At 56.8% G+C, this 12,602-nt stretch overlaps 1 protein-coding gene across 3 annotated transcripts in view; it reads right to left on the minus strand.

Annotated features, from left to right (window-relative positions):
* The window catches only part of ADCY3 (adenylate cyclase 3), a 106,136-nt gene extending 100,632 nt beyond the window's left edge, over positions 1-5,504 (minus strand). For 2 of the 3 annotated variants that reach the window (XM_025353573.1, XM_025353572.1), the window contains exons 1-2: positions 4,954-5,504; positions 3,594-4,458 (exon numbers count right to left, since the gene is read on the minus strand). In XM_025353573.1, the coding sequence (XP_025209358.1) occupies positions 3,594-4,268 (675 nt within the window). In that variant the 5' untranslated portion in view covers positions 4,269-4,458; positions 4,954-5,504. The remainder of the gene's footprint in view (positions 1-3,593; positions 4,459-4,953) is intronic. The other variant, XM_025353574.1, reaches the window with a different exon arrangement.
* Positions 5,505-12,602: the final 7,098 nt, after the last annotated feature.

A 12,602-nucleotide genomic window follows, 5' to 3' on the forward strand; every position in this document is an offset into this window, starting at 1 on the left:
GCCCATCCAAGGTGGCTCCCAGAACATCCTCTCCACCCCAGCAGAGCCTGAGTGTCAGATGGCCTCACCCTCCTTATCCCCTGACCTTGCAGGCTGCAAGGCCCATGCAGCTCAGCAATATTCATTTATTAACTCACTGGTGGGGCCCCAGCCCCACCCCATCCCACACTCTCTGATCACCTGCTCTTCCTGTCAGAACCCCACCCACCGGCCTCCTGAGAGGAGCCCAGGACAGGCTGTCTGGCTGGCCTCCGACCACTCAGGCTGCCGCAGCCCATGTGTACCTTCCGTCCTTCCCCACAGAGCTGCGCATGGGCATGGAGGGATAAGGGCTGCAGAGGAAGAAGACTTTTGACATTGGCAAAGCTTCATGCTGCCAGTGACAGCAGCAACAAAATCACAAAACTCGCAAGCCCCCAGAAATCCAGGCGTCTACTTCAAACTGGGAAACTGCGTTCATCCCCCACCGACCCTGGAGGGAGTTGCCAGCCAGAGCCAACAGGGGATGGGAGAGAGAAAGACAAGGGGAAGCACATGGGCAGGAGAAAGGCAGTGCCTGGGGTCTGGGGTCTGGAGAAAGTTCTGGGACCTACCCTGACTAGGAGGGGCCTAGCCCCCTGGTCCTTGCATCCTATCCTCCAGCCCCTGCCCCCCATCCTTGATGGGGCCCACATCCCAGGAGGCAATAGCAGCAGGGGAGGTGAATGACGCCTCACTCCACGGCTCAGGGAGACCACTGTCCCAGGTATCCCTCCCCACAGCAACGCAGGCTGCTGCAGCCCGTGTTTGTTGTTGTTGTTGTTGTTGTTTGACGGAGTCTTGCTCTGTCGCCCAGGTTGGAGTACAGTGGTGTGAGCTCGGCTCACTGCAAGCTCCACCTCCTGGGTTCAAGTGATTCTCCTGCCTCAGTCTCCTGTGTAGCTGGGATTACAAGCGCGCCCCATCACTCCTGGCTAATTTTTGTATTTTTAGTAGAGACGGGGTTTCGCCATGTTGGCCAGGCTAGTCTTGAACTCCTGACCTCAGGTGATCCGCCTGCTTCAGTCTCCCAAAGTTCTGGGATTACAGGCATGAGCCACCATGCCCAGCCCTGTTTCCATCGTCTTCAGAGGCCAAATGCTGGGATGCTGTGAGTTGAGGAAGACTCTGGTGGGTGGGCCTGGGAACCCAGGCACCTTTTAAAAAAGTCACATTAGTCTCAACCAGTGACTCAGAAGCTTCTGGAACACAGCCCACTGTAAGCTGGGGCCTTCTCCTTCGATCTCAGGCTCCCAATCGGACCTTGAGAGCCCTCTGCCCCTCCTGCTCTCCTCCCAAAGCTGCCTCCCAGGCACTGCTTCCATGCCAAGGTCGGGCTCCTCTGGGATGCTAATATTTTTACTCTTGATTTCTATCTTTTTTTTTTTTTTTTTCTGTTTTCTAAGTTTTAGGGTTTTATGTCTTAGCACTACCCAAAGGAAAACCATCATGAGTTTAGAAGTGATCTCCAAGCAGCCACATGGTGGGGCACCCAGGCCCCGGCCCAGCCCTGTGGCCACGTCTTTGCAGTCCTTTTCCCTGGAAGCTCCAGGAGCCTCAAAATAAGCTCCTTGTCCACCTAAGGAGATGGAGCTAGAGAGACCAGTCATCCCCAGACCTCAGACCTTAAGCTTAAAAAGAACCTGGGATGCCCTGGCACAGTGGCTCACGTCTGTAATCCCAGCACTTTGGGAGGCTGAGGCGGGCGGATCATGAGGTCAAGAGATCGAGACTATCCTGGCCAACATGGTGAAACCACATCTCTACTAAAAATACAAAAATTAGCCAGGCGTGGAGGCGCATGCCTGTAATCTCAGCTACTCGGGAGGCTGAGGCAGAATACCTTGAACCCGGGAGGCAGAGGTTGCAGTGAGCTGAGATTGCGCCATTGCACTCCAGCCTGGCGACAGAGCGAGACTGTGTCTCAAAAAAAAAAAAAAAAGAACCTGGAACTGGCTAATGCATGGCCTGAAGAGACAAGACTGGTGTTTCCACCTAGTTGATGACCAGAAACTCATAGCCCCCTCTACAGAGATTTGGGGTGGGGACGGCAGGGCAGCACACAGCCACTGTCCCCAGGAGGTGGGATGGGAAGCAAAGCTCCTGCTCTCAGGCAGCTCTCGGTGCTCCATGGAACACACACAAATGAGCCCTGGGCTGGGAGTCAATGCCTGGGCTCCCGTCCTGTTTCTGCCACCAAAGTGCTGGGTGACAGTGAACCAGTTATCACCTATCTCTGTTTCCTCCTCTGTAAAATGGCGAGTCTGGACTAGATGCCCTGCCAGGCCCCTGCCTATGTTAACATCCTCTGCCCATTTCTAGATCAAATCAGCAGGCTGAGGCATGACTGGAGAAATTAGCAGAGGAGTGGAAGATTCTGTCCGTTCACCCTGGGCCTGCGACAGCACCTGGTCTCAGGGCCCAGGCACTGACCTCCATGGCTGCTAGAGACACATCAGTCAGCAAGGATTCTGGACACGCCCTGCCTCTCCTGATACCCAGAAGGTCACCGCCTCAGAGCTGACTCTACCCCAGCCCCGCTAACCACAGAACAGAGCTGGCGTGGGAGTTAAGATGTCTCTACCAGACAGAGCACTGCAGGGGCAGGAAGTGGGGGAGCCTCTCTTGACCATCATTGGCACAAGGCTGGCAGGCTGGGCATCAAACCAGATGCAGATATCTCCGCCTCTGGTCACCGGCTTGCTGGCTCCCCAGGGACACACACTGCCTACTGTCCCTCAGGTCCCCCGGCCTCTGCAGCCCCTGAGGGCCCAGCACTTGGTGGGAACACAACACTATAATAGTTAAGCTGAGGCCGAAATTCCACCCCAATACTATAAATAATAGTTAAACTGAGGCCGAAATTCCACCCCTTCCAGTAGAACACACGCTCCAGGACCAGCAGATCCTACGTCACAGTGGCCGGCATGACTGCCCCTATTTGCATGCCCACACCACACCTTCAGTGGGGAGACTGACATTCTCTACTTCATAGAACTCCCCAGGCAGCCCGAGCTGCCTGGAGGCAGGAAATAGGACAACTGCGTCTTCCCTCTGTGCAGCCCTTCACGTATCCTAACGTGCTTTCCCCCAAATCTCCTGCGAGCCTGACAACAAAAGTGTCATGCAGGCAGGGCAGATGTTATCCCCATTTGACAAAGGGGCACTGAGTCCACACAGCTAGTCAGTGTTGGGGGAGAGATGGGAATCGAGGAGCCCTCTTCCCACGGGAAGTCCTCCTCACCAGGGTCACTGACAGGGAATGGCCAGGACAATGCTGCCTCAAGACCAGCCCTGGGTGGACCTTCCTGTCACACGCTTAGGCTGGGCACAGGTGAAGAGCGGCCCTGAGGCCCAGTGCCCTGACATCCTCCTTTCCCTGGGGCCAAGCACAGGCAGACTCCGGGCAATGGTACGGGGGTGCAAAGGCAGGGACTAGGGAGAGAGGTTAGAGCCCTGGAGGCCCCCAGAACACATTTTGACTCAAAGGCAAAGCAAACATCAACTCCAACAAGTGCCACGTTGGTGAGAGCTGCTGGAGAGGACGCCACAGGGGGACAGTGGGCAGGACTCACCTCGCGCAGCAGCTGCATCCCCTTCAGCTCCTCCTGCTGCTGCTGGGCCACAGTGACCCCCAGGACCAAGGTGTGCACCACACAGGAGACCACGGAGATGATCACGATGGGGCTGAGGCTGAGGGGCAGCGTGATGAAGAAGGAGAAGACGAAGAAGACCTGCCAGCCCACGGTGTCACTGGCCGCGTGGGCACGCGCGAAGTTCAGGCCCAGGTAGGAGAAGATCTGGGCAGTTATGAGCAGCCACAGCAGGTAGGGCACCACTCTGCGGGTGGCCCGGTCCGGGAGCAGCCCCTTTTTGCAGAGCACGAAGAGGATGATGTCCAACAGCAGTCCAATTCCAGCCACGGCGAGGGGAGCCAGCTTGTCGCTGGAGAAGACCACAGCACACATGACCACCACGTAGCAGTCAAAGAGGGCAGCAAAGACCACCAGCACCAGCAGGGTCTCGTGGCGCTGCCTTTTGAAGTAGGTCTGGTAGAGGTTCTCCAAGGACTCCGGCACGAAGGTCAGCCGCATGAAGCGAGGCAGGCACAGGCAGGAGCCCGAGTTCCGGACCGAGATTTCATGGGTCCGGCCCACCCCGCGGTCAGGGTCGGAGGGCAGGCTGACGGAGTACTCGGCTGAGTACTCGGCCGAGTACTCGGGCTCAGAGAAGCCCTGGTTCCTCGGCATCCTGGCTGGTGTCTGCTACTGGCCCTAGAGAAGTGGACCGGGATCAGAGGAAGAGCTCTGGACTGGGCTACCTCTCAGGGCTCGCTGAGACCTGGGGAGGGCCTCTTCTTGGCTGGGGCGGAGGGGCGGCCACCTCCAGCAGGAACGCAGAGCGGGTTTCCAGGGCACAGGGAGCACTGATCAGCTAGAACTGAAAAGGGCATTGCTGAGTAGAAGCACCTCTTCCCTCCTACCTTGTGGTTTCCCCATGACCCGCCCCAACCCTCATAAAAGGATCTCTGCTGCAAGAGCCTCCCAATCCAGGGCCTTCCCTGCCACCCCCGCTCACACCACCGCCCACCGCACGCACACTTAGTCCTGTCCACGCCAGACACTCGATTTCCTGTCCCTGGCTTGTGGAAGGGCCTAGCCGCCTCTCCATCCCTGGCACCCGGTTTCTCTCTGTCATCTCTTCTTTCTCAGTCCCTGACTTCCTCACCTAAATTCCCTCCAGGCCCAGTCCTTAGAAGCTGGAAATAAAATGTGCCGGAAAGAAACTAGGACCATCCTGGGGATTCCTGAGCCTTCCTTCTGTTTACTTCCTTTTTCCACCAAGCCCTTGGAGACTCGGGCTCCGATCCGTCCCCCTTCCCACGCTCAGGGCGCTGTCTTCCCCCCGGAAGCCTGGCCCTGCCCCTGCGTTTACCTGTGCGGGAACTCGGCCACCGCGTGCCCCGGGACGGTCCCCGCGAGGGCTGGGGCGGGAGGGCTCGGCGCGCCCGAGGGCTGCTCTCCGCAGAGCCGCGCCGCCCCGCCAGTGCCTCGGGGCCCGGCCGGCCCGAGCGCGATCTCTCGCCGTCAGGCCCGGGATCCGACCGGGAGAGGCGCAGGGCTGCCCCACAGCATCCGCGGGCGCCCGGCCGCAGCGGGAAGGAGGCGGCGGCGACTAGGGCTGGGAGATCCCGGGGCGCCGGCCCAGCGCGCCCGCCTTAGGGCTAAGGCTCGGGGGCCGGGGCCGTGCAGGGGCCGTGCGGGGGCCGGCAGGCGCGGGCGGCGGCGAGCGCGGCTCTCCGGACCCCTCCCCTACACCCGCGGCGGCAGCGGCGGCTAGGGGCGCGCGCGGGGCCCTCCCCGGCGGGAGCGCGGGCCGAACACGGGGAAGCCTGCCAGCATCCTCTCGCCCGCCGGCGCCGAGCCGAGCCAGCCGAGTCCGGGCTCGGCGTGCTGCACAGCTATTCCCCGCGCGGCGCCGGCGGCTCCCGGGCCACGCGCGCTCCAGGCCCCGGGAGGCGGGAGGCGGGAGGCGGGCGGGGCGGCCCCTCCCTCGCCCCAGTCACCGCCCTCTCGGCGGCGCGTCCCGGAGTGGGGCGGCGGGGGAGGTGCCGGGCGGCGGTCCCGGGATCCGCGCGGGCGAGAGCTGGAGGGGCCCGGGCAGCCCCCGATCCGGCGGGGGCGGTGGGCTGGGGAGACGGCTGCGTGGAAGCGCGGGCGTGGGCGGCGGGCGGGAGGGCTGGGGCGAATCCACGCCTTCCCGCGAGCAGGCCCGGTCTAGGAGGATGGAAGACCGAGACGCGCCCGCCCGCAGGTGAGGCGCGCTAGGGGACACCCTGCCGCCGCCCCCTCCTCCGCCACGGCTTCCTTCCGGACCGGCAGAGGCCGGGGCTCAGGTTTGGGGACCGCTCCACTGCGGGGCGCGTGGGGCCTAAGTATCCCCGCCCACCCCGGGAGCCCAGACTTCGGAGCGCCGGGCCTGAGCTTTCCACAGAGGGGCCCGGCGACGGAGCCCTGTCCTGCTCGGAGGAGGCGGGTGGCGGTGGCCCGGTGGGCACCACACGTGGAACTGGAAGAGTTCCTGAGACCCTGCTTCGAAGAGATATCCCGTGCACATCCTACCCGTTTGAGATGTGTTTGAGTTCACAAACTCTCCCTTAAAGATGCAAATGCTCCTTTGAATAGTTAAACCTATAAGTCTCTTACACCACAGCATAAAGTATTTTCCTTGCATTTGACAGAACACCGTGCTAAGATCAACTACAGGCTTTGAGAATTTAAATAAAGGAAGAGGAGAGAGAATGTTTTGGGACAAAAGCACGTGTGGGGAGGTGGGTGCTGAGGACAGCCAGCAGCAATAGGGGGTCATCTCCCCTGGGGAGAGCTGAAGGAATGAACAGAGGGGAGAGAAACTCGTCTATCCAGACCCTGGGTGGAGCTGCCTCCCCATACACCTGAGAGTTACCCGTGGGCACCCCTTCCAGAACCTCAGGCATCACCTTGCATCCCTCAGGGAATGGATCCATTAGAGAATCGATCCTGCCACTGGCTGTTTCTACCATTCCCTCACACTCTGTCTGAAAAGGCGCCAACTTCAGCCCCAAACTTCTCAGGGCTTTGATTCCAAAGGTAGGGGACCTAACATCAGATACAGGAGGATGGTAATTTAAATAAAGCAAAACTTTGCCCCCATTTGTTTTATTTTATTTCTATTTTTTATTTTTTCCAGAAGGAGTCTCTGTCACCTAGGCTGGAGTGCAGTGTCGTGATCTCCGCTCACTGCAACCTCCGCCACCCGGGTTCACGCGATTCTCCTGCCTCAGCCTCCCGAGTACCTGGGATTACAGGCGCACACCACCAAGCCCAGGGTAATTTTTGTAGTTTTAGTAGATGGGGTTTCACTATGTTGGCTAGGTTGGTCTTGAACTCCTGACCTCAAGTGATCTGCCCACCTTGGCCTCCCAAAGAGCAGATGAGCCACTGCGCTGGGCTGCCCCACTGTTTTAATTTGCTGGAGGTTTTTGGGTTTTCGGGGGGATTTTTTTTTTGGAGAGAGTTATTTGTGGTTTTTTGTTTTTGGTTTTTGGTTTTTAAAAAGGAAGGCATTTATTTATTTATTTATGAGACAGAGTCTTACTCTGTCGCCCAGGCTGGAGTGCAGTGGCAATCTCAGCTCACTGCAACCTCCACCTCCTGGGTTCAAGCAATTCTCCTGCCTCAGCCTCCCAAGTGGCTGGGATTACAGGCATCCGCCACCATGCCTGTCTAAATTTTGTATTTTTAGTAGAGACAGGGTTTCACCATGTTGGCCAGGTTGGTCTCGAACTCCTGACCTCAAGTGATCTACCCGCCTTAGCCTCCCAAAGTACTGGGAATACAGGTGTGAGCCACCATGCCTGGCCTTTGCTGCAGGGTTTTTGTTTTGTTTTGTTTTTTGTTTTTGAGACGGAGTGTCACTCTGTCGCCTAGGCTGGAGTGCAGTGGTGGGATTTCAGCTCACTGCAAGCTCTGCCTCCTGGGTTCACGCCATTCTCCTGCCTCAGCCTCCCGAGCAGCTGGGACTACAGTCACGCGCCACCACACCCAGCTCAATTTTTGTAGAAACGGGGTTTCACCGTGTTAGCCAGGATGGTCTCGATCTCCAGACCTCGTGATCCGCCCGCCTCCGCCTCCCAAAGTGCTGGGATTACAGGCGTGAGCCACCGCACCCAGCCTTTGCTGAAGGTTTAAACATTTATTTTGAAATGTCACATGATGTTAAAGAGGACATGACTTTTATGTTTTACAAAGGGAGATGTAATGTACGGCATGGAGCAGTGGCTCACACCTGTAATCCCAGCCTTTGGGAGGCCGAGGCAGGTGGATCTTGAGGTCAGGAGTTTGAGACCAGCCTGGCCAACATGGCAAAACCCTGTCTCTACCAAAAAATACAAAAATTAGCCAAGCGTGGTGGCGGGTGCCTGAAGTCCCAGCTACTCAGGAGGCTGAGGTGAGAGAATCGCCTGACCCTAGGAGGCAGAGGTTGCAGTGAGCCAAGATCGTACCACTGCACTCCGGCCTGGGCAACAGAGTGAGACCCTATCTCAAAAAACAGTGGGGGTAGGGGGAGAGCTGTGCTAATGTTTTTTAAAAGGCTGATAAATATCGTGCCTGGTCCTGCTTTGGCACAAGAGACACTGTGTTGCACCCTCTTTGGGCCCCTTCCCTTTTCTTGGCACACATGCCAGCCTTATGGTTCTCAGTGGAGCACCCTGCCCGCAAAGCCATGCCCAGCTCCTGAGCTGAGAGGGCCCTCTGCCACCACTCATGCCCCAGCCTCCTCTCCCCAGCCACGCCATGAACGGAGAGAGTTCCACACAGAGGCAACCTCATATAAAAACAACAACAAATTGATTTCCTGCCTCTCCATACCCTGCCTGCTGGCTTCACAGTCCCACTCCCTGTCCTTCCACCATCCCTATCTCTCCGCTGTGGGTCCCTGCTCAGCGGGCACTGGGGAAACCAGAGGAGCCTGCCAGTTCTGCCAAGGCACCATGTTCACCCATGAGGCAGACCCTCAGGTGTACACAGGTTATAGTTGGGAGTGACTTCTGGCTGAGATGATCAGAGACAGGGCCTTTCAGGGCAAGAGGGAAGGATCTGATGGGCCTGAAAGGCAGGCCCCCCGGGGTGGCTGGAGCCTCCCCACAAAAGCCCAGCCACAGGAAGAGCACAGCACAGTCCCATCCCTGCTCTGCGTCCTGGGTTCTGGCACAGCCCTTCCCTGTGGATGTGGGAAGCACAGTGGGACAGCAGTAGCCCCTTGCAAGGACTCCTGGGGAGCCAGAAGCATCTGGGTGAATATTGCCGGGCAAGAGAGCTGCTCGACATCCTGTCACAGAGGAGATCAGGGAAAATGCCACGAGGGCCTCATCCATCTCACTCACAGTGGCTTGCCCGGTACCTGGCACCTAGTAGATACTCAAAAAAAATACTCATTGAATGAATGGAAGTCTCCCTAAGAAGAAACGGTACTTTGTAACGGCACTGGCTGTCCCTGAAGGGACCAACTGGCCTCATTCCCTGATGCTGGGAATGTCCTGGTCCCAGGGCAATGAAAAATACCCACCCTCGAGTGAAAAGGGTGGGATTATGGGGGAGGTGTTTTTATTTTCCATGCTATACATTTTGTATTGATGTAACCTGGACAACTGGCATGCTTCGCTCTTATAATCAAATGATACAGGAAATCTAAATACACACAACTCAGGACCTCAAATGGCTGCACGGGTGACTTGCCCCTGCAGTTTGTCCTAAAAGGAAGACAGAATCATGGACTTAGGTCAAAGCTTGGAGGGCATCCTGACCCCTCAACCTCAACCCAGCATCTGCCTGAATGGGATACCTCTTTGCTGAAGGTACCTTTTTGTCTGTGTGGTTCAAGACTAGAGATGATGGCTGAGAATTAATTGTTATTGGATAAACAAGAATGGTTCCCCCTCCCACCCCCGGGAAATGCGGTGGCTCTTGAATCCAGCAAACAATAGATCAGAGCAGAACTCTGTGTCCTGGGGGAAAACAGAAGTGGGAGAGAGAAGATCATTAGTTGCCCTGGTGCTGGGCACCAGGAGAGCCCTGTTTGGGGCCTGAAAGCAGAACCTGAGACAAGGCCTGCATGCAGGTGGTTTAACTGGGGTAGTGATTCCAGGGAAACAGAACAGGAGCCTGGGAAGTTCAAAACAGAGAAGGCAGGAAAGCCGGTAAATATGAGGGTTTGTTACAGTGTTGGCCACTGGTGTGGGAGGGGGCCTTGATCCTGCTGGGACTGTCTTACGAGCCTTGCAGAAGGCACCTCAGAGCTTTCCACTGAAGGGCTGGCAGAGGTGGGTATTCGTCCTCCTGCCATCCTTCCCTGTTGGTTAAGGGTCGCCAGTCAGGGTGTTCTCTCCCTGGCTCTTCCAGGTTTGTGCAAAGGAGGCTAAGTGGTGAGCGCCTGGGAAGGAAATGGATCCTCAGTGCAGATACCTGGCAAGGTGCTGCTGGGGTGTGCCTGCAGCAGTAAGGGGAGTAGAGAGGGGGACCGGGGGAATGTGGCATGTGATACTCAAGCATCCTGCGCAGGGCCCACACCCCTCATCCATTCCTGCTGGCTCAGAGGCTCAGCAGCTTGGATCCTGTGACCTGGAGGAGAGGCGTATGGTACCCTAGGGAAAGCTGGCTCTCTGGAATCAGCTCGGCTTTGAGCATGGTCTTGATGAGAGCTGAGGACCTCGGACCAATTACTGAGCCCCCCAAGCCTGTGTCTCTGTGGTGCAGTGACAGCACTAACCCCTAGTCAGGATCCTTGTCAGGAAGGAGGGGATTCATGGGTACCAACATGGTGCGCAGCTCTCAATGGAACAAGTCAACTGGAGTTACCAGGATCTCACAGCAGACAGCTGGGCAGCCCTGAGCACTTCTGCCCCAGCGTGGCCTGCACGGCTGGGCTGGCTGCCCGCCCTAGTCCTCTCCATGACTGCATCTGGGGCCCCTCAACTCCAGCGCAGTCTTCCTCTCACAACATCGACAGCACCGGCCAGTCTGTCCCTGTGTTCTCACTTCTTTGTCTCTGTTCCTGGTCTCTCCCTTCTTCTGCCCCGTGTTGGAGTCTCCCTGACTCTCACAGGGTCACTCCTTGGGCACTGTGGCTGGGTGTGAGAGCGTGTGTGCAGGACTGTGAATGTGAGGAGGGGTGTGAGGAATGTGTGTGAGAGTGGGGTGTGTGTGTGAGAACGTTCCTTCACATATGTGTGCATGAGTGGATGTGTGAGTGTGCATGTCTGCGAATGTACGTTCACGTTGGCCTGTGTGTGTGTGAGAATTATACCTTCATGTTTGTGAGTGCGTGTGTGACAATGTATGTTCGTGTTTGTGTGTGGGTGTGTAAATGTGCATGTGAAAATGCATTCGCATTTGTGTGTGAGTGCGAGTGTGTGTGAGAATGTAGCTTCATGTTTGTGAGTGTGAGTGGGTGTGTGTGATCGTGTGCTTGTGACAATGTACCTTCGTGTTTGTGTGTGCGAGTGGGTGTATGAGCATGATTATGTCAGAACGTACTTCACGTTTGTGTGTGATTGTGTATGTGTGAGAGAATGCACCTTCATGTTTGTGTGAGTATAAGTGGGTGTGTGTGTGAGAGAACGTACCTTCATGTTTCTGTGTGTGGGTGTGTTAGTGTGATTGTGTGTGGAAATATACCTTCACGTTTGTGTGAGTGGGTGGGTGATTGTGTGAGAATGTACTTTACGTTTGTGTGTGTGGGTGTGATTGCGTGTGAGAACGTACCTTCGTGTGTGTGTGTGAGAATGTACCTTCACGTTTGTGTGAGTGGGTGTGATTGTGTGTGTGAGAATATACCTTCACGTTTGTGTGTGAATAGGTGTGTGACTGTGAGAACATACCTTTGTGTGGGTGTGAGTGGGTGTGATTGTGTGTATATACTTTCACATTTGTGTGTGAGTGTGAATGGGTGTGTGTGATTGGGTGTAAGAATGTACCTTCATGTTTGTGTGTGCGAGTGGGTGTTTGAGCATGATTGTGTGTGAGACGTACCTTCAAGTTTGTGTGTGAATGTGAGTGGGTATGATTGTGAGTGTGTAAGAACACACCTTTGCGTTTGTGATTCCGAGTGGGTGTGTGATTGTGAGAACGTACCTTCATGTTTGTGTGTGTGAGTGGGTATGTGAGTGTGATTGTGAGTGTGTGAGAATGTACCTTCACGTTTGTGTGTATAATTGTGTGTGAGAACGAACCTTCACGTGCATGTGTGAGTGTGCATGCATGTGCCTGGCGGTTGCCTCATCCGTCCTGGTGGGTGCCCACCTCACCTCTTCCTCCCCTCTCCTCGCTCGGTGCCATCTGCACAGGACGTGGGCCCTGCTGGCTGCCCTCGGGTGCTGTTTCTAGGCCCCTGGCGCGGGCAGAGGGAAGCGGGCTGAGGATGCGCAGTGAAGACTCCAGACACCAGCGTTGCTGGGGCTGGGCGTGGTCTGTGCCCCTCCGCAGGTGTGAGCGTCTCCTCGGGAGCAAGGACCAGGATCCCTGGTTCCTCCTGCCCAGTCGTTGAAACAGAGTGACTATTCCACAATATGTCATGGAAATAATGTCAATGGCACACGAGCCACAGTGCCAGTGACACCCATGGGCCCGATCCCCAGACAGCGGCAGCAGCTCCCCTTCCTGCGCCCCGCCCTCCAGGCACTGCGCGCTACCTTCTTCCCTTTGGTTTCCCAGGTAGAGACCCCTGGCGTCCCTGTTTTGCGGGTGGGGAAGCGGGAGCGCAGAGATATCAGGTAACTTGCTCCGGCCCCAACTAGGAAGCGGGGGAGGGAGGCCCAGGCTCTGGCCACCCAGAAGTCCGGCCGTACAAGGAAGGCTCAGGAAGCTTCCTTTGGTTGTCACTGCTTCTCTGTAGCCAAGGGTGCCTCAGGGACTCAGAGCGAATCCTGGAGAGTCACAGCTCCCTGCTGGCAGTTGAAAGAGACTCCAAACACCATTCTGCTCCAGCCCAGGTGGAGACATTGAGGCCCAGAGGGGTTAAATTTGGGGAGAGAAGGACACGTGCCC

The sequence above is a fragment of the Theropithecus gelada genome, chromosome 13 (assembly GCF_003255815.1).
Source record: "Theropithecus gelada isolate Dixy chromosome 13, Tgel_1.0, whole genome shotgun sequence".
In the NCBI taxonomy this organism is placed as follows: domain Eukaryota; kingdom Metazoa; phylum Chordata; class Mammalia; order Primates; family Cercopithecidae; genus Theropithecus; species Theropithecus gelada.